Source organism: Bos mutus, chromosome 9 (genome assembly GCF_027580195.1).
Source record: "Bos mutus isolate GX-2022 chromosome 9, NWIPB_WYAK_1.1, whole genome shotgun sequence".
NCBI lineage: Eukaryota > Metazoa > Chordata > Mammalia > Artiodactyla > Bovidae > Bos > Bos mutus.
The window spans coordinates 81,718,387-81,740,765 of NC_091625.1; the positions used below are offsets into that span (position 1 = coordinate 81,718,387).

Consider the following 22,379-nt stretch of genomic DNA (forward strand, 5'->3'; position numbering starts at 1 on the left):
ATAATACATTTGTTTGAGAGTCATGACTTTACTATTTGGGAAATTTATCCCTGAATATGTGGGCCATTATCATAATCTACCACTAGGTCTTCCTTTCCATGGTTCGCCTTATCCATCTCCTTCCTTCTATTTTCTACAGAATAGCTGGAGTGTATCTTAAAGTGTAAGCCTAAATACCTCTTTCTCTTCAGTAAAATCTTTCAATGTCTATTTGTTCTTATTTGGCTTTTAAGAGCCTAAGAAGTTGCCCCTCCAATCTACTCTAATTTCACTTTACTCTAGCTCATTATACTCTGGCCTCTGCAATGGACCTTCTCATGGCTTTAGCACATTCTTTTTCCTCCATCTTTTTTTAGGCAGCTCCTACTCCTTTTTCTTGCCTGAGCTTAAATGTCACTTTCCCAAGGACACTTTTTCTGAGCTCCCAGACTCGGGCAGATATGCTCTGTATGCTAAAGTGTTAACCTTTGAAGCACTTACCATAATTGTCTTTTAACTAATTGCATCTCAAAATACTTGTCTTCCCTTTTCTAGACGGTGGTATGTTCCATGGGTGCAGGGATTGTCTATTTTATTAACTGGACAACCTCTAGCATTTAATAGGCATTCAATGAGTGTCTGTAGGCTTAATAAATAAATGGATGGCAGTGACAGAAACATACATTTAAATGCCTAACAGTATGTATGTCCAAAAACCAGGTGAAAGTGGTTGTCTCGGAAATAGATGGAGTAGAGTGTGGAATTGAGCGCAGAATGGCATAAATTGCTTTATTTCATGGAAACAAACATTAGGGCTTTTGCTGCATTTATCCACAAAAACAAATCCAACTGTGCAAAGTTTCCACATTCACCTGGTGTCTTGGAGATGTGCTGGAAAGATTGTTAAATCATTATTTGGATTTAATACGTATGGTTCTCTTATTTATGGGAGAGGCTTCTTCAAATAGGATGTACCTACTGAGTGCAAAATGATGAAAAATGAACTTTAAAACTTATAATCTGCTCAATTCATTCCTCTCTAAGGGGTTTGGTTAAGAGTTTGAGAATACTGTGTAACACTTTCATAGCTAAGATAGCATCTACTATACATATATATTCTTTTTGCTGCAAGTCCTTGTTAGTATATCACAGAATCCATGCCACTTTGGAGTCTGGTTATCCTGAGAAGTCACACAGTGTAGAATAATTTAGGAGTGTTGGGTTTGAGAAGTTATGGAAAGCATGGGAAAAAATGATTATCTAGAGGAGTTGAGAATTTGGAAATTAAACACTTATTCCTGGGTATGCTGCTCATTTATTTATGACCTCGGGCAAATTATTAGCCAGCTTTTTTTTTTTTTGCCAGGTCACTTGGTTTTTATTCCTTTAGCTATAAAACACACTGGAGCACATTTACTTGCCTCATATTGCTAAGAAATATTGAGGCATTATTGTGAAACTTTATAGGAGATTATAATTACCTAGGAATGCTAAATTAAAACTCTATCAGGGACCCTTCCAATTTGTGGTACCCCTGATCTGTGCTGTACATATATTTTAAAGCAGAAATGGAAAAAGGCATTGGCTCATTAAGCCCACTTTATTCCATGGTCTGGTGGGTGAAGTTTGAGTGTTTTGTTCAGTCTGATTTTAAGAGGCTCGTTTATTAGCGGATTCTTCTCCCAAGGGAGGCAGCGAAGGCCTCACTCTTTCAGTGTTTGGAAATTTGTTCTGACTTTAAGCCTGCATTTTCTTTGGCTGACTTTCAGAACTGCTCATCTGTCAGAGCAGAGATGTACAAATTGTAGAAGCTCTTTTATCAGTTTGGTGAGGCAGTTCTCAAAAGAAGTTTAAAGAATAAAGGTTAGGTAGAGAATAGGCCCACTTAAAAATGCTGAACTTCAATTTGGGCAGATTTCTGCTTTTCCTTTTTTGAAGACAAAGATGAGTCAAGTTTTCATTTCGTTACTGTTCCAAACTTGAACTTCAGATGTGTAGAACATCAGAAAGGAAATCTGTGAAGCATTTTAAAACCATTTCAATGTGAAGAGCTTTCCCAGTATGTTGCATTTAGAGACAGTGGGACATTGCTTTCAGAGTCCTGTTGTTTGCAACTCTGTTCACACTGGATGTGGAGGGTCACAAAAATAGGAGTGGGAAAGGATGTGTAGGAGACTGCAACAAAAGCTGCCTGTATGTGCTTAGTCCCCTTCTTAGTGTTATGAGGGAGACTGTACAGGCTTCCTTGTTTGACCATAAATAACATCTGTAGTAGAGATTTGAGTTGGAGTTACACACTGAGTTTACTATTGACTTATTTTCATGAATATGTGTACGGTGGCCAACTAATTATTTTAGGGGGCTGCAAACATTCACATGGTTCCTTGAGTTTCAATTTAAGTCTATTCACCAGTACCCATAAAGCAAACAGTACAGTGCATTTCATATTCCTGAACGGCTTCCTGACATGTTTTAGCTATATTATGTAAATATTTGGTTTTTGTTGTTGTTGTTTTCATGCAGTTTGATTGGTTTGGTTCCAAACATACTTGCAAACATGACCTTCACTTAGTTACTGTGGTTAAGTTAAAAATATATATATTAAACATTATTTAACATGCTGTGTTCATACATATTGAGGATTTAATAAATAATTTTGATTGAGCTTATTAGTATTGAAACTTTGAATTGTGGTGCTGGAGAAGACTCTTCAGAGTCCCTTGGATGGCAAGGAGATCAAACCAGCCAATTCGAAAGGAAACCAACCCTGAATATTCATTGGAAGGACAATTGCTGAAGCTGAAGCTCCAGAACTTTGGCCACCAGATGCGAAGAACCGACTCATAGGAAAAGATCCTAATGCTGGGAAAGACTGAAGGCCAAAGAAGAAGTGGGCAGCAGAGGATGAGACGGTTAAATAAAGCATCACTGATTCAATGGACATGAATTTGAGCAAACTCTGGGAGATGGTGGATGACTGGATGACAGAAGAGCCTGGTGTGCTACAGTCCATGGCACTGCAAAGAATTGGACATGACTTAGCAACTGAACTTTAGTATTTGTAATCGGTAAACAAGTTTGGAAATTTGGTCGTATATGCTAAGCCTTTGTCATTGATAATCAATTTTGGGATTGATCTGCTGATAGGAAATGGCTTTTCAGCCTTCCCCTAGAGAGAGGAGAGCAGAGCCACCTACCTTGTGCTTTTGCATTCAGCCATGTGACCCCACCATCTCCACCTTCAGAAATGGGCTCTGATTGGCACATGGATGTATAGACCTAAGACATTGTGGGCCAGTGAGTTATAAAGAGAGGATTCTTAAAGAGATGGTGGTTTTGGGGGGAAAAGAAGCTCTTTCTGTTAAAGAGGGCTATGAGATCTAGGAACCGTTTTCAACTGTACTTGCCCTAGGAAGCTTTTGGCTCCAATGGCTACTGGTAGCCACTCTTCAACTATGACCAGTCCTGGTGGGAGTCAGACTGGGTGGGAAGTAGGGGGAGCGGACACTGCTATTTTTATTTTTATAATTTGTTGGGGAAATAAAAAAAATCCTGGCAACTACAAGATCTCTATTCAACATAGAATACAGAGAAAACACGATTTATTATTGAATGTTTGTGTCAGATAAGGTGCACACAGACCGTTGGTAAAAGACCAGAAATCTGGACAGAATTTCATACAAACATACAATAAAGTAGAACAAAGACCAGTAAGTATGTTTCTCCTGGAAAGACAAACGGATGCTCCTTGTGCTGGTCTCCTGTCAATCTCCTGAGAGACTTCTGAGATAATTTTGAAGTCTTTGTTATTTTGCACTGGAAAATTGAGGATGGATTTATCAAATTCCTGGCCCCCAAATTAGGCCTGTTATGCCTTTAAGGAGAGACCCTAAGGAGAAGGAAGGGGCAGGGTGACTGCCTCTCCTTTGTTAAACAGAAGAAATCTTTTCTTTACCTTTACATTACCACTATCAATGCCCTAACTGATGCCTTGCCCTTTCCCATGGAAGCCTGTCTGCTGAGGCACTGGATTCTGCAGCCATTTCCACTGATTTGCTAGTTGAGCATATATGGAATGAGCTGTATTGTTTATTGGTTCAACAGACCTCACCTGGTTATTTGTTCATGGAGTGTGCAAGTAGCCTTGCCCCTGGCTGCTGGGTGTGGGAGCCTTTTGTTGTTCGGTGGCTCAGTCATGTCTGACTCTTTGTGACCCCATGGACTGCAGCATGCCAGGCTTCCCTGTCCTTCACCATCTCCTGGAGTTTGCTCAAACTCAGGTCTGTTGAGTCAGTGATGCCATCCAACCATCTCATCCTCTGTTGTCCCCTTCTCCTCCTGCCCTCAATCTTTCCCAGCATTGGGTCTTTTCCAGTGAGTCGGCTCCTCACATCAGGTGGCCAAAGTATTGGAACTTCAGCTTCAGCATCAGTCCTTCCAGTGAATGTTCAGGATTGATTTCTTTTAGGATTGTGTTCCTTATCATCCCAGTTTTCTCAGTATTTCTCAGTTACTTTTGTTTTTACCAAAAGTGTTAGTTGCACGGTCCTATCCATGAACTGTGGACCGCCATGCTCCTCTGTCCATGGGATTCTCCAGGCAAGAATCCTGGATTGGGTAGCCGTTGCCTTCTCCAGAGGATCTTCCTGACACAGGGATCGAACCCTGGTCTCCTGCATTGAAGGCAGGTTCTTTACCTTCTGAGGCACTTCTGGTTACATAGTGTATGACCTTTTAAAATAATTAAGTAATTTTTATTGGAGTGTAATTGCCGTACACTGTTGTGTTAGTTTCTGCTGTGCCAAAAAGTGAATCTGCTATATGTATGGCTATGTCCCCTCCCTTTTGGACCTCCTCACCCTGCATCCCACCCATCTAGGTCATCACCCAGCTGAGCTCCCTGTGCTGTACGGCAGCGTCTCCCTAGCTGTCTATTTTGCTCATGGTAGTGTATGTATGTCGATCCCAGTCTCCCAGTTCGTCCTGTCCCCCTTGTCCTGCTTGTGTCCACATGTTTGTTCTCTGTGTCTGTGTCTCTATTCCTGCCCTGCACAATGATTTCATCTGTACCATTTTTCTAGATCCCATATGTATGTGCTAATATATGGCATTTGTTTTTCTCTTTCTGACTTACTTCTCTCTGTATTACTTTTGATTTTCTGAAAGATATTATTGGATTTAACTTGTATTTTATGGTATTCTATAATTTTTTTTTAAATTTTATTTTATTTTTAAACTTTACAATATTGTATTAGTTTTGCCAAATATTGAAATGAATCCGCCTCAGGTATACCTGTGTTCCCCATCCTGAACCCTCCTCCCTCCTCCCTCCCCATACCCTCCCTCTGGGGTATTCTATAATTTCTAAGGCAAATGCACCTTCATTACTTTGACTCCTTTGTGAACACAGCAATTATCACTGCTGTGTAGCTACTGTGACGTGAGTTGGATTGCCTGAGCCATCTGCTTCTCCAGAATCTCTCTCCTTCCTTTTCCTCTTGCCCTCCCTTCTTCCAAACAAGCTTCTAAATGGAATCTTGTCCAGCGCATAAGGACTTGTGCAGACCACCACGAATTCTTAAAGAGACTGGCCGAGAGCCACGCACTCACTCATTCTTCAAGTGACTGTGGCGTGTTTTGCCGGTTTTCCTTTGTCAAGGTGCTTACTGACCTCCTTGGCATTTTATTGCTCTTGTTTTGCTTTTCAGTTGAAAGCAGTACAGCTTTCACTCTTTCGCCACGGGACTGAATCATAAAGTAGGCACTGAAGATTATGCATTCTTCATTTCACCCATTAAGCTGTATGCTTTATAATTATTATGAACCTAATTTCATCAGTTTGCTTAATTTTTACTAGAGATCAGTTCAGTCAATTCAGTCGCTCAGTTGTGTCCAACTCTTTGCGATCTCATGGACTCAGGCATGCCAGGCTTTCCTGTTCTTCACTATCTCCTGAAGTTTGCTCCAACTTATGTCATTGAGTCAGTGATGCCATCCAACCATCTCATTCTCTGTCACCCTCTTCTCCTCCTGCCTTCAATCTTTCCCAGCATCAGAGTTTTTTCCAATGAGTCAGTTTTTCACATCAGGTGGCTGAAGTATTGGAGCTTCAGCTTCAGCATCAGTCCTTCTAATAAATATTCAGGACTGATTTCCTTTAGGATGGACTGGTTGGATCTCCTTGCAGTCCATGGGACTCTCAAGAGGATTCTCCAACACCACAGTTCAAAAGCATCAGTTCTTTGGCACTCAGCTTTCTTTACAGTCCAACTCTCACATCCATATGACTACTGGAAAAACCATAGCTTTGACTAGACGGACCTTTGATGAAGTGAAGTCGCTCAGTTGTGTCTGACTCTTTGCAACCCCATGGACTATAGCCTACCAGGCTCCTCCGTCCATGGGATTTTCCAGGCAAGAGTACTGGAGTAGGTTGCTGTTCCTTTCTCCAGGGGATCTTCCAAACCCTGGAATTGAACCTGGGTCTCCCACATTGCAGGCAGATGCTTTACCCATCTAAGCCACCAGAGAAGCTCCTTTGATACCATTTTTAAAATGATTTGGGCTTCCCTGGTAGCTTAGCTGGTAAAGAATCCACCTGCAATGTGGGAGACCTGATTTCAATCCCTGGGTTGGGAAGATCTTCTGGAGAGGGGAAAGGCTACCCACTGCAGTATTCTGGCCTGGAGAATTCCATGGACTGTGTAGTCTATGGAGTCACAAAGAGTTGGACACGGCTGAGTGACTTTCACTTCACCTCACTTTTTAAAGTGTATATTTATTTTATATGTTAGTACACATTACAAAAATTAGATGGTAGAGTAAATCCAAAGAGACATTTTAAAACCACTTTTAATTCTGCCATCAAGAGAAAAAGTACATTTTTGTTGTAAAATACTTAAAAAAAATCCTTTTACACATACACATAATTAACCAAAATGACATTGTACATAGTGCTCACGGATACATTATTGATTTTTAAGGAAAAAAAGAATTACAAGAGGTACATTTTTATTAGTGTTGAGATTTGGGATTATAAATTAAGGATTCTTTTTTAAAATATTAAAAGAAGTATTAAAGCAAATCATTCACTTCTTTTGAGTTTTTAAAATAACTCCTTGCAAAAAAATCACTCAAAAGAAAAGAGAGAGAGAGACTATAAAACTTACAATATGTTATCAGATGCTGGAGCATCATTTTAAAATTGATTGGGGCATCAGACTGACCTGAGAAGAATGCAAAAAATATGATGGCATGTACACTATATGGGCTTCCCAGGTGGCTCTAGTGGTAAAGAATCTACCTGCTGATGCAGGAGACACGAGAGACTCAGGTTTGATCCCTGAGTTGGGAGGATCCTCTAGAGTAGGAAATGGCACCCCGTTCCAGTATTCTTGACTGGAATAACCCCATGGATAGAAGAGCCTGGTGGGCTGTGTCCATGGGGTTGCAAAGAGTCAGACATGACTGAGCGACTGAGCACAGCACATATACACTATATATGTGAATGTGTGAGAGTGTGTATATGTGTGTGTGTATGGGACGATGCTGAAGCTGAAACTCCAGTGCTTTGGCCACCTCATGAGAAGAGTCGACTCATTGGAAAAGACTCTGATGCTGGGAGGGATTGGGGGCAAGAGGAGAAGGGGATGACAGAGGATGAGATGGCTGGATGGCATCACCCACTCGATGGACGTGAGTTTGAGTGAACTCCGGGAGTTGGTGATGGACAGGGAGGCCTGGCGTGCTGCGATTCATGGGGTCGCAAAGAGTCGGACATGACTGAGTGACTGAACTGAACTGATGCCATATCTATGGGGGCTTCCCAGGTGGCTCAGTGGTAAAGAATCTGCCTGTCAATGCAGGAGACACAAGAGACTTGGGTTCAATTCCTGGGTTGGGGTGGTTCCCTGGAGAAGGAAATGGCAACCTACTCCAGTATTCTTGCGTGGGAAATCCCAGGGACAGAGGAGCCTGGCGGGGTACAGACCATGGAATTGCAGAATATTCAGATACAACTTAGTGACTAAACAACAAAAAATGCTAAATGCTACTCAAGTCTTATTTGTCTTTCAAATTCAGGATTATTCATTTGTACTATTTTGTGTTTATTGAAAAACTATGGAAACCCTCACTTGTAAATGGGGAGGGTGACTTGAGTTTGGCATTTCTGCAGGGCCAGGCACAAAGGAGTTATTCACCAAATATTTGTCCAATTGAATTATTAAACTGTATTCTGTCTGTCAGAGAAGCTTCTGCAGATAAGCCTCGGCAGAGAATTAAAAATCTAAATAAGAGTTTAACTGTCGGGCTGAATCAACTTTTATTTTTATTCAGCAATGACTTCTGACATTTCCAGCTGTTTCTGAGGGTGGATCCCATGTTTAGAGCCTGTGATTTGAAAGTACCAGAGGTGCTTTAAAGCCATGAACTTGGAACAGAATTTTCATTCTTAGTTCATTTACTTGTGGCATATATCTTGTTTGCTGTCTTTGGGAAGTCATTAAATTAATATACCCCATCCTTTTCTCCTCCCACCTCACCTCTGATTAACTGTTCTTCCCTATATGTCAGGACCCCGTGCTCTCGTAATTTTATTTGCAATTCAGTGTGGACTTTGAGAACCTGGGTTTGGAGTCAGACCTGTGGTATCATTGTCTGGTTCTGCCTCTCACCTGCCATGTCACGTCTGTGTCTCAGTTTTCTTACCTTATAGTTCTATTTAAAGAAACAAAGACTGCATTTAAATCTGTATTGATCTCTTAGAACATAACCGATACATAGTAAGTCATCCTATTATTATGTCTAAACTTTTCATGTTTCCACTGTCAGTTTTTGTATGGCCCATGAGCTAAGACTGGTTTTTACATTTTTCAGATCAGATCAGTCGCTCAGTCGTGTCCTACTCTTTTCGACCCCATGAATCGCAGCACGCCAGGCCTCCCTGTCCATCACCAACTCCCGGAGTTCACTGAGACTCACGTCCATCGAGTCAGTGATGCCATCCAGCCATGTCATCCTCTGTCGTCCCCTTCTCCTCCTGCCCCCAATCCCTCCCAGCATCAGAGTCTTTTCCAATGAGTCAACTCTTCGCATGAAAGCAAAATCAAAAAAAGATCTCATGATGCATGGACAGTATATGAAATTCAGATTTCAGTGTTCACAGATCAAGTTTGTTGAAACACAGTCACCATTCCGTTTGGCTTATCTGTGTATATACTGCTTGTGCTGCTTTTACATCATGACAACAGGCTTGAGAAGTTTCTGTAGGGGCCTCCTGGCCAGCAAAGACTAAATGAAATACTATTTAAAGCTTTACAAAAGACATTTTCTGCCCTCTGTTGTAAGACGCAAAGCACTGAATCACCATACCTACAGGTGTAACTCTACTAGTTGGTAGGTGGAAAGGGGTCGTGGTTCTTTCCATCTGTGTGTGGGACATTCCTGAATTGTGTTTTTTCAGGAATATGCAGCATTTTGTAGTGATTGGCCATGGGTGTGGGGAGTGTGAATGTGTGTTTTACATGTAAGTTCTGGATCACAGTTTTGAATTTGTAGGAGCCCTGGTCCCTTCCTGCCTTCGGGTTGTCTGGTACTTTAACATCCTGAGGAATGACGGAGCAGTGTTCCGCAGTGGCTGCGTCATCTTACACTGTTGCCAGCAAAGTCCAGGGTTCCAGTATTTTCACTTGCTCCCCAGCACTTGTTATTTCTCTCCAATCTTGTTATTTTCTGTTGTGGCTGCTTTTTAAATTAGCTATTTTAGATGTGAGGTAAGTTTCTCATTGTGATTTTAATTTGCCTCTCTCTGATGGATGTTAAGTGTCTTTTCATGAAAGTGAAAGTCCCTCAGTCCTGCTGGACTCTTGACTCTTTGTGACCCCATGGACTATACAGTCCATGGAATTCTCCAGACCAGAATACAGGAATCGGTAGCCTTTCCCTTCTCCAGGGGATCTTTTCAACCCAGGGATCGAACCCAGGTTTCCTGCATTGCAGGTGATTCTTTACCAGCTGATCCACAAGGGAAGCCCAAGAATACTGGAGTGGGTAGCCTATCCCTTCTCCAGGGGATCTTCCCGACTCAGGAATTGAACCAGGGTCTCCTGAGCTTAGTATGATCTATATTGCAATGAAACCTAGTTTAAGGGGAAAAATCTCCACTGAGGAGATCCATGGGCTGTATTTTCCTTCCTGCAGGTGTATGTGGTGCTTCTGAAGGTACCAGGTGGAAGTCACAATGACCATGTCATCATTGGGAGTGGGGTGGGGGAGTTAGGAGAATAGGGACACAGCACAAAGCATATTTCATAAGGATTGCCATCAGTATTTTCCTGAAATTTGGAAAATGAATAAAGCAGTTGAGTTGTTACTGTTGGATTTGTTTTGGTTTTTTAAAAATATAAAGGCATTGATTTACCTTGTATGAGTGATTAACTTTTAGAAGGACTTCTAGAACTCTGTCTCAGTTGCCTTTGTTTCAAGAGAATGCTTCACAAGGAGTTTTTCTGAAGATTTGTTGCTCAGTGAACAAATGAATGAGCTGGACGAGAGAGAGAAAAAGGGTGTCTGATGCAGGAAAATGAACACTGCCTCTTGATGAATGCCTCCTGCTTTAACCACTGAGCAGCACTGGAGCTTAAGGAAGAATCTACTGCGTTTGCTGCTGTTATGCTTGTCTCATGGTGCATACGTAAAGTGCGGGTGTGCTCTTGTAGAATCATGTTCATTGTCTTTGAAAGGGATGTATCCATACGGGTCGTTGAATTGGTGAATTTGGGACTTGGAAGATCTTTCTCTGTGAAGTGAGATATAACTAACGTATACCCAAGTTCCGAGTTTGCTTTTACATGCCTGCCTGAGATGAAGTGCTTATTTGTTTTACCCTTTCTTTCAGCTGTTGTTGACATTTTATGGCACTTTTATGACAGTAGAAAGCATGAAGGTTATGCTTCTGATATGAATGATAATTCCAAACATTAATTGAATCTCTGTCATCATCAGATGAGTCAGTAGATGTAGAAAGGCCACTTTTCCAAAGTTACATGGCTGGTAAGAGGCTGGTCTACAATTAGGTTCTGAATGGGCATTCATAATTGTTTGTAATATGGACTAATACTTTTATTTATGTATTTTTCAATTTATGTGTTTATTCTGTTTTTGGGCTGCACTGGCTGTTTGTTGCGGCGCACAGGCTCTTCACTGTGGCCTGTGGACTTTCTCTAGTTGCAGTGCGAGGGCTTAGTTGCTCTGTGGCATGTGGGATCTTAGTTTGCTGACCAGAGATTGAGCAGCAAGTTAGAATGAACATGGAATCCTGCATTGGAAGGTGGATTCTTAACCCCTGGATTACCAGGGAAGTCCTTGACTAATATATGTACTATATTTTATTCTATGCTGGTCTGTGTTACTTTATTTCTTTTTTGGAAAATGGGTAATGTAGTGGATTTGAGAATGGATAAATGCCACCCAGGGGCTTTACTGGTGGCTCAGTGGTAAAGAATCTACCTATTAATATAGGAGATGTACATTCGATCCCTGGGTTGGGAAAATCCCCTGGAGAAGGAAATGGCAACCCACTTCAGTATTCTTGCCCGGGAAATCCTATGGACAGAGGAGCCTGGTGGGCTACAGTCCATGGGGTTGCAAAGAGTCTGACATGACTTATCGACTAAACAGCAACAATCACAAATGCTGCCCAGACATTATTTAGCTGCCTATGTCCTCCGTATTCTTAAGATCCTTTCTGTGCTGGGATATCCCTATTTGTTTTTTCCATGAATTTTACCTGATTTCTTGTCTCTTTGCTCTAAGACCAAAGTTGTTCACCTCTTCCTGAAAGGGAGTCTGGGTATTTGGTGGCTACTTTGCTCAAGTGTACTTGGATGGGTTTTGAGAGGAGGAAGGTAGGGGTAGCAGATGATTGGGGCCATTTCTGCTCTTTGCTTTTATTGACAGCAGGTAAGGAGTCTTTAAAATTTTTAAAAAATTTTTTTAAATTTTTGGCCACACCTTGAGGCATGTGGGATCCTGGTTTCTTTGCCCGGGAGCTAACCCATACCTCTGCATTGGAAACATGGAACCGTCCCAAGAAGTCTTTAATGTGCAGGAATCTTTCCTGCTCTGCCTCAAGGCATTGCCTCTGGATCTGGTCTCCTGCATCACGCAAATCTGTTTATTATGTGATAGATGGAGATCATCCATATGTTTCTGACATCATTGCTGCTAACGCAATGGTAGCTGGAAATAAAAAAGCAGCCTTGTTTCAGATATAAATAAATGATAGTTTATTCTTTACTGATTTTGTGAAGACTTCTGTGAAGACTTCTCTGAAGTCTTCGGTGAAGACTTTACCATACTTCCCTTCATTTAGAATATGTGAACTATGGAAAAGCCACCTGATAAAAACCATTGGTTGAGTATATGTTATATAGAATCAAAATTGTAACAAATCAAGAGGAGAGGAAAAAAAGGGAAAATGCAAAGTTTTAGGAAACTTCAGAATGGTTTCCTTCCTGCTTATCCATGTCAAGCTCACTATAATTCTGTTTCATATGATTTCATGTTTTTTAAAGTAAAGAATAATGAAGATACAATAATTAATCATTATAAAATATCTTTATTACTGATAAGAACTAAGACTTAATCTCTGGAGATTTCATGTTGGAAGAGAATAATTTGATTCAACATAATTATGAAACACTTATTATATTGTGCTTTATAACTTTTTCACCTAATATTAATTTTTTGATTTTTATAATAACCTGTGATTTAGAAGACAGTTAAGTTGGTGATTTAGGTTCACTACTTAGTTAATGGTCATATTGACATTTTCCATGAGTAATTGTCCTGTTGCATACAACTATGATGTCACACAGAGACAAGGTCTATCTGTGAATGAATTTGGATTTTCTGGCATTAGACAATAGAATATATTCATCAGGGGAACTTCATGCTTCTCTGGTGGCTCAATGGTAAAGAATCTGCCTTCAGTTCAGGAGACCCAGCTTTGATCCCTCAGTTGGGAAGATCCCCAAGAGTGGGAAATGGCAACCCACTCCAGTATTCTTGCCTGGAAAATCCCATGCACAGAGGAGCCTAGTAGGCTACAGTCCATGGGGTTGCAGAGTTGAACACAACTGAGCAACTAACAACATCAGAAACAAAGAGTTTAGAAATTATGTAAGTTTTGTCATTTAAAATACAGGACTCATACTGAGTTTAGACACAGAGCCAAAAATATCCTAATCATTCAGAAGTTAGTAGCTAGAAATACAGACCAAGCACAGACCAAGCACCAGAGATGAAACTGGAGAGCTGAAACTGATGACGACATGACCTGCTTCCATTAATGGAAATAGCGAAAGCCACGGTCATGCTGTGAATGTAAGCGTGGAGCTGGAATAAGAATACGCTGCCTTCTTTGGTCTCTGTACCCAGGTGCTCTATGCTCATTTATATTTTTAACACCTCTTCCTTCTCAGGAATACATTGGACTCTTGAACAGCATGGGGTATTATAGGTGCTGATGCTGCAGAATTGAAAGCCCACAAATAATTTAATTAGCTCTCTCCTGTCCCAGTTCCATATCAGTGAATTCAACCAACCACGGATCATATAATATTGTAGTATTTCAGTTCAGTTCAGTCGCTCAGTCATGTCCGACTCTTTGCGACCTCATGAATCGCAGCATGCCAGGCCTCCCTGTCCATTGCCAACTCCCGGAGTTCACCCAAACTCATGTCCATTGAGTCGGTGATGCCATCCAGCCATCTCATCCTCTGTCGTCCCCCTCTCCTCATGCCCCCAATCCTCCAATCCCTCCCAGCATCAGGGTCTTTTCCAATGAGTCAACTCTTCACATGAGGTGGCCAAAGTGTTGGAGTTTCAGCCTCAGCATCAGTCCTTTCAGTGAATACCCAGGACTGGTTTCCTTTAGGATGGACTGGTTGAATCTCCTTGCAGTCCAAGGGACTCTCAAGAGTCTTCTCCAGCACCACAGTTCAAAAGCATCAATTCTTTGGTGCTCAGCTTTCTTCACAGTCCAACTCTCACATCCATACATGACCACTGGAAAAACCATAGCCTCGACTACACGGACCTTTGTTGGCAAAGTAATGTCTCTGCTTTTGAATATGCTATCTAGGTTGGTCATAACTTTCCTTCCAAGGAGTAAGCGTCTTTTAATTTCATGGCTGCAGTCACCATCTGCAGTGATTTTGGAGCCCCCCAAAATAAAGTCTGACACCATTTCCACTGTTTCCCCATCTATTTCCCATGAAGTGATGGGACCATTATATCTACTACTGTGGGTAGGAATCCCTTAGAAGAAATGGAGTAGCCATCGTGGTCAACAAAAGAGTCCAAAATGCAGTACTTGGGTGTAATCTCAAAAATGACAGAATGATCTCTGTTTGTTTCCAAGGCAAACCATTCAATATCATGGTAATCCAAGCCTATGTCTCAACCAGTAATCCTGAAGAAGCTGAAGTTGAATGGTTCTATGAAGACATACAAGACCTTTTAGAACTAACACCCAAAAAAGATGTCCTTTTCATTATATGGGACTGGAATGCAAAAGTAGGAAGTCAAGAAACACCTGGCTGCTAAGTCACTTCAGTCGTGTCCGACTCTGTGCAACCCCATAGACGGCAGCCCACCAGGCTCCGCTGTCCCTGGGATTCTCCAGGCAAGAACACTGGAGTGGGTTGCCATTTCCTTCTCCAATGCATGAAAGTGAAAAGTAAAAGTGAAGTCGCTCAGTCGTGTCCGACTCTTAGCAACCCAATGGACTGCAGCCTACCGGGCTCCTCGGTCCATGGGATTTTCCAGGCAGGAGTACTGGAGTGGGCTGCCATTGCCTTCTCCAAGAAACACCTGGAGTAACAGGCAAATTTGGCCTTGGAATACGGAATGACACAGGGCAAAGGCTTATAGAGTTTTGTCAAGAGAATGCACTGGTCATAGCAAACACCCTCTTCCAACAACACAAGAGAAGACTCTACACATAGACATCACCAGATGGTCAACACCGAAATCAGATTGATTGCATTCTTTGCAGCCAAAGATGAAGAAGCTCTATACAGTCAGCAAAAACAAGACCAGGAGCTGACTGTGGCTCAGATCATGAACTCCTTATTGCCAAATTGTAGTATTTACTACTAAAAAAAGGAAAATCCACCTGTAAATGGACCTGTAAGATTAAACTGTGTTGTTCAATGGTCAACCATATTTACCATAGTCAAAGCATATTGACATTAACCAGTTTTATTTACTCCTTTTCTAAGAAATAATGCAGTTTCCATCTTTCAGCTTATAACCTTTTTTATAGAATTCAAAGTTCTTTGTACTTTTTTCCATACAAGGCAAATTTGTATTGTCTGCCGATCACCCAGACTTGTAACTAGAGAAAAAAAATTGCAATTTATGTGTGAAATTTCTGCTGCTGATGTTGTATTTTTCTTTTATAGAGTGGAAAACCACCCATCAGTGATATGTTCACAGACCTCAAGGATGGAAGGAAGCTATTGGATCTTCTAGAAGGCCTCACTGGAACCTCACTGGTGAGAGATGTTATCTTCAAGAACCAGTCTAATGGAGTATCTCTTATTGCTGATACTTGAAGACCCTCTGGGGGTCCTTACAATGTAAAGGCTGATATAGGAACATAAAAAAAGGGTTTTAATGAATTTTTTGGTGGAACTATATTTAGGCTTTATTGAGGATTCTATTTTTATCCAAAAAATTACTTTTTATTTTTATTGCTCTCAGGCAGTAGAGAATTACAAAGAAGGATGGATATGTAAAGAAGGTATGATATTCTGAATAGTGGAAAGTAGAGACAAATATGTTTAATGTTATTTAACAAATGGTTTAAAAAAGGTTATCAAAACTGATGACGTCTATTTTTATTCAGATTTTCAGTATTATCTTCATGTTTGTTTCATCATCAAATCCGACTCTATTACTTTAGGTGCATGGTACCTAATTCTCACACAGAAGTAACTTTGCCAATGAAAAGGATGCATTTTATGGGTACAAACTTTGACACTAGAGGTAGAATTACTATAAAAGGTATAGAGAGATGCACTTTTGAAGATGAATTTCTTTCTTGCTAGAGTGTGGGTTGTTACACTCTACCTTTTGCACCAGATGGTGGGTAGGCATCTACTGGAGAAACCGATCCCTTTCTTAGATAAGGTTCCCTGGCCAGTGAGGCAGAAAGAAGCGTCCCAGGTCACCTCTCCCAGGTGGCAATTCCAGTCTTCCCCGAGGGCCCTCGTAATGCTGTCTGGATCCTATATAGCACCTCTGAATCCTCTCTGCTCTGTCTACACTAGTGCAGGTGGAGGGGACATAACTTCTAAATCTTTGTGCCTCCAGCCCAATTGAGACAGAATATGCTTTTTCCCTGGTGGAGCATTGATTCTCAAGCTTGTTTGTACCTTAGAATCACCAGGGAAATCTTGTACAAATTCCCAAACCAGACTATACTAAAGACTCATTAAAACACAATCATAGGGAGTGGGATTGGACACAGCATTGGTGTTTTGGGAAGATCCCTGGGGAATTCCAGTGTTCAGGCATGCTAAGGAACTACTATCTTAGGATGCTATTCGTGGGAGGATTTGCAGTCCGTCAATGCTGGCCTCCACGGTGGCCTGAGAACCCAGCGTGGGCTCCTAGCACAGAGAGGACCTGTAGGCTGAGCTGCTGTTTCACGTGCCTCTCAGTGTCAGTGATTGACAGCAACATGGAGGGATTCTGTCTCATTTGCTTTTGTGTTTTGCTTTCCAGCCGAAAGAACGTGGCTCCACGAGGGTGCACGCTTTAAATAATGTCAACAGAGTGCTGCAGGTTTTACATCAGAATAATGTAAGTTTGTCATGGGACTTTGGGGGTCCTTTGATGCCATTGGGATGATTTATTACGAAACCAGCCACCTGCTCTGGGCAGCGGTGTCAACCGATTTTTTAGAAACATTTCTCATATGAGAAGTATTGAACCTTTTCTATGAGTGAAGGAATAGTTGTGCTTTTTTGTGATTGCTTTATTGATCTATTGTTTAAGTAATACATTTTTGTGACTTAGGTTTACCTGACTCTCTAAAGTGAAATTTTTCTTATCGTTTACTTATATTGTTGTCCAAATGTGCTAAAACAAAAATATGGGTTTCTGTAGAAAAATTGTCTTAAAAGTTATTTTTTCATTTTACTAGGTGGATTTAGTGAATATAGGAGGAACGGACATTGTAGATGGAAACCACAAACTGACTTTAGGATTACTTTGGAGCATCATTTTGCACTGGCAGGTGGGGAAATTTTCAATTACTTTTTAATAGGAATTGGAAATGGATCATATGTGTATTAGTTTCTTAGAGCTGCCACAGGGTACCACAGACTGGGTGGCTTCAACAATAGAAATTTGTTTTTTCACAATTTTGGAGGCTAGAAATCGGAGATCCAGGTGTCAGCAAGGTTGGTTTCTTCTCCTTTATTGGTAGGTGGCTCCCTTCTTCTTGTCTTCTCATGTGGTCTGTGTATGTCTGTGTCCTAATCTCCTTTGCTTATTCCAAGATACCAGTCATACTGGATTAGGGCTAACCCACGTGATCTCATTTTACCTTAACAACTTCTTTACAGATTCTGTTTCTAAATACATCCCTATTGTGAGGTGCTGGGGGTTGGGATTTCAACATACGAATTTGGAGAAAGGATATAATTCAACTTATTTTGAATAAAAAGCCTGACAAACTGCTCTATTTTCCTGGCATAGAGAAAAAGTATCTATTTTTTAAATATTAAATTTGAAAAGTACCAGGCTTATAGAAACATTGCAAAAATAACTCAAAGAATTCCTGGATACTTTTCACTCAGATTTTCCAAATGTTAACAGCTATTTGTATTTTTGTGTTTTCTCTCTCTCTTTCCCTCTTTCACGAAATAGTTAAGTGTGTATTTTTTGTAAAAGCAAATTATTTCTAAAAACAAGAAGTTCTCTTATATAACTATAATATATTAATATAAAATGTTGAGTACATAATATATATTGTTATAAATATATTCATACATTATAATATTTATAATGCTAATATTAATCATTATACAGTTATTATACTATACCCTAACAAATAGTATATAATTAGTAAAATCAGGAAGATAATATTGAAACAAAATAATTATGTGATTTAGAAATCTGATGGCGATTTTGTCAATTGACCCAATAATATCGTTTAGAGAAAACAATACAGGATTATGAATTACATTCTTTTTCCTTGTCTTTTTAGTCATCTTTAATCTGGCATAATTTTTGAGTATTTCTTTGCACTTCATGATATTGACGTTTTTGAAGCATACTGAATAGTTATTTTGTAGAATGTTCTTCCATGTGGGTTTGACTGATATTTCCTCGTGATTAGACTTAAGGTTATTCATTTGTGGGATAAACACCACAAAAATGATGCTGAGTTTAATATACCATATCACAAAGCAAGTGCTGTCTGGTATTTTTTTTTCCGGCTGTATTAGCTCATCATTTGGGTAAGGTGAACTCTGCCAGTGTCTCCACTGTACGGTGACTGCCCTTTGTTATTGAAAAGTATCTTGTGGAGATCTATTTTGAGGCTTTGTAAATATTCAGCTGCTTATCAAACTTTTGTCCATTATTTTTAAGATCCATTCGTAGTTCTTGTTGTTGTTGTTTAGTCGCTAAGTCATGTCCAACTCTTTTGTGACCCCATGGACCGTAGCCTGCCAGGATCCTCTGTCTATAGGATTTCCAAGGCAAGAATACTGGAGTGGGTTGCCATTTCCTTCTCTAGGGGATCCTTCTGACCCAAAGACTAAACCAATGTCTCCTGTATTGGCAAGCAAATTCTTTACCACTGAGCCATCAGTTATTGTTATGGTGCTTTGCAAAGTGATTTTCTAATTTCATCATTTCTTCTACATTTGTTAATTATCTTTCCACTTGTGAGGAAGAGCTTTCCCTCGTCTCTTGTTTCTCTGTATCTGTTTATCTATTCATTTATATATCTGTGCACACTGATGGGGGAGGAGGCAATGGCACCCCACTCCAGTACTCTTGCCTGGAAAATCCCATGGATGGAGGAGCCTGGTAGGCTGCAGTCCATGGGGTCTCGAAGAGTCAGACATGACTTAGCGACTTCACTTTTCACTTTTATGCATTGGAGAAGGCAGTGGCAAACCACTCCAGTGTTCTTGCCTGGAGAATGCCTGGGACGGCGGAGCCTGGTAGGCTGCCATCTGTGGGGTCACACAGAATCGGACATGACTGAAGCGACTTAGCAGCAGCAGCGGCAGCATTCAGGGACTTGATTCTAGTTACCACTTGAAGTTATCGGCAGGCATTGTTTCATTTGAACAGGTGAAAGATGTCATGAAGGATATCATGTCAGACCTGCAGCAGACGAACAGTGAAAAGATCCTGCTGAGCTGGGTGCGCCAGTCCACAAGGCCATACAGTCAGGTCAACGTCCTCAACTTCACCACCAGCTGGACAGATGGGCTTGCCTTTAATGCTGTGCTCCACCGACATAAGTGAGATGTGACTCTTCTTAGCTGTGCAGATTTGTACAAATTTGTACATCCTTTCTGTCTCTCCCTGCTTAATCCCTCCTAAGGTCCCTTCCCATGACCACTCTCTCCTCTGTACATGCTCTCTGAAAACATAAAAAAAAGAAATATCATAGGAAAAAAAAACACCCATCATGTTTTATTTCCATAGGACTTAAATGCCACAGTGCACAAAATCCATGATTTCTTGTATGTATTTGTAAGTAAAAAAATGTAAAATAATTCACATAGTTCAAGCCCACTCATTCCGCACTACACCAATAATATACACAAAGAATTGTAATACTTTTCAGCCTTCTGCTAAAAGAAAAAACTCTATAAATTTAGTGTAACCCCAATTAAAAATAGATAAATGATTTTTTTTTCATGAAACTTGTTATCATAGTCTGATTCTATAATAAAAGACCAAGGGATCAAAAGGAGCCACTTCACTCTTGAAGAAGAGACAGGCTAAAGTAGTTTCCAAACAGAAAGCAAGACTAGTTATGAAGCTATATTAATTGAGACTATATAGCACTACAAATAAAATACAATGTAATAAAAAGCTGAAGCATAAGAAATTGCCAATATTTGACTGTTTTGATACGTAAGAATGGCAGTTTCGTGTAGTTCAACCTAAGGGAATAAATAGCTCAGAAATAGCTCCATTCTGATCTACAACTGAGTCAATGCTGCAAATTAATAGATGGTATGGAATAAGTGGAAACGCATGAATTGGATCCCTGCATCACCATATCCCAAATAAATTCCAGACGCAGCAAGAATTTAATTGTGAAAGGCAAAATTTGTTATGTGTTTTATCCCTCTTATAAATTATTTATTGTCTCAAGTTTTATTTCCTGTATGTTCTTTACTGATATATAAAAATGCAGTTGACTTTTCTATGGCTTATATCTAGAAGATTGTTAAATTCTGATAAATTTTGAATTTGTTATTGTAGGTTTTATTTTGTTACTATAGGTTTTTTTCATGAATTATAATCATTTTTCTCTCCTTCCCTCCCTTCCTCTTTCTTTCCCTCCTCTTCTCTTTCCCTTCATTTGTGCCTTGTCCTTCAATACAATATTGATCTAAATTGGTAGTACTGAGGCAGAATGTCTTGTTCTTTAATGTTTTACCATAACGCTGTTATTTGCTGTATTTTTTTTTTCATATACCTTTTATCTGATGAAAAAAAAACCCCAGTCTTCTTCATCTCCTTTATCAGTTTAAGGAGGTTGTCCTCTGTTTCTAGTTGGTTAAGAGATGCTGTCAGAAAACTTGAATTGTAGCTAAAACATTTTTCTATCTATTGCTTGACTGAACAAAAATGTATGCGGTGTCCTCTGTGTGCTGGGCATAGGACGTAGAACAGAGATAAAAGCAAGCAAAAATCCCAGTTCTCCTTCTTGGAATTAATGTTCAAATAGAGGGAAGCAGGCAATTTTAAAAAATGGAAATGTAAGTTGTGTAGCATATTGAAGTGGTAAATACTGCTGAAGAAAAATCTATCAGGCAAGATGAGAGGAATTACCTGGCATGTGGGAGGTCCCTGGGTGCAGGGGTGTGAGTAAGGGGTGTAACAGGAGATGGAGTCAGAGAGGGAACTGGGGTTGGGGGTGAGGGAGGCAAATCTCAGAAAGGTAGGTTGGTCCAAGGTGCAAGAGCAGATAGAGCGCAAAGAAAATGATCAGCTTTTAAGCAGTCAGGGTGACAATAATGTCCAGTTTGTGGGATTAAAAGAAAATCGTGATAGAAATGAAATACTAAACAATAGCTCTATGGAGTGGGGTGGATGGAAATCCTATTAGGGATTTTTGTGTTAGAAAAATCCTGTGAAGTGATTAGAGCTGGATTTTCTGTTCTGCTAATCTTGGTCTTTTAATCAGAGATTTTAGTCCATTAACATTATTGTGATAACTGATGTATTTACAGAAGTTCCTTCTTAAATTTATTTTGAGCTCATTTTTCTTACTTTTTCTTCATGTCTTCTTGTAGGTTCTTCCTCCTGTTTTTTTTTCTTTCTTTCACCATTTGGGAAATATATCATTTCTAGTCATTCAGTGGCTACTCCAGAATTTTAACAGCATATTTAACCAATACAAAAATCTTAGAATGTTTTACCTGTCATTTTCATATTTATATTTTATAAAGTATTATATATTTGACAAGCTTTTGGGATATAAAAGATAAACTTTTAAATTTATATTCACAAATAAAAAAGCAAAAAACTGAAATGTATATGATTATAACAGTAACAACTTTTTCCCCACATATTTTATCATCACTAAATTTTATTTGCATGCTAATTTCAGACCTGATCTCTTCAGCTGGGATAGAGTTGTCAAAATGTCCCCAACTGAGAGACTTGAACATGCCTTCAGCAAGGCTCAAACTTATTTGGGAATTGAAAAGCTATTAGATCCTGAAGGTATTATTCAGTGTTTAATTTCAATCTTGGTTTTGCTTTATAATTTTGAATATTTGAAATGCAGTATTTTTGTTTGTTTGTTTGTTTTTGTTGTTCTCTCTTTGTAGAAAGAATTGTGAGAGTTAAGGAAGTGTTTTTTCTTTTGAAATATGGTACAAGACTTTTTATTATAGACATAATACTGTGCTTAACAATTTCTAGGATCCTTCAGGAGGAAATTTAATTACATCACTGGAGAATAGTTAATAAATATCAGCATAAGATTTAATGTTTTAGGAAAACAAAATTATTAGACAAGCAATTTAGTGTTTGGTTCATTTAATTAAAATGTGTTTTTTGTATGAAACGAGCTTCTTATATACGATGTGAAAACATTACTTATGAATGTTGCAAGA

The 22,379-nt window shown here is 39.8% G+C and overlaps 1 protein-coding gene across 1 annotated transcript in view; it reads left to right on the forward strand.

Annotated features, from left to right (window-relative positions):
* UTRN (utrophin) overlaps positions 1–22,379 on the forward strand; it is a 556,038-nt gene that overhangs the window by 113,872 nt on the left and 419,787 nt on the right. The window contains 5 exon segments of the mRNA XM_070376815.1: positions 15,450–15,542; positions 16,777–16,854; positions 17,198–17,290; positions 19,366–19,538; positions 21,869–21,984. Of these exon segments, the coding sequence (XP_070232916.1) occupies positions 15,450–15,542; positions 16,777–16,854; positions 17,198–17,290; positions 19,366–19,538; positions 21,869–21,984 (553 nt within the window).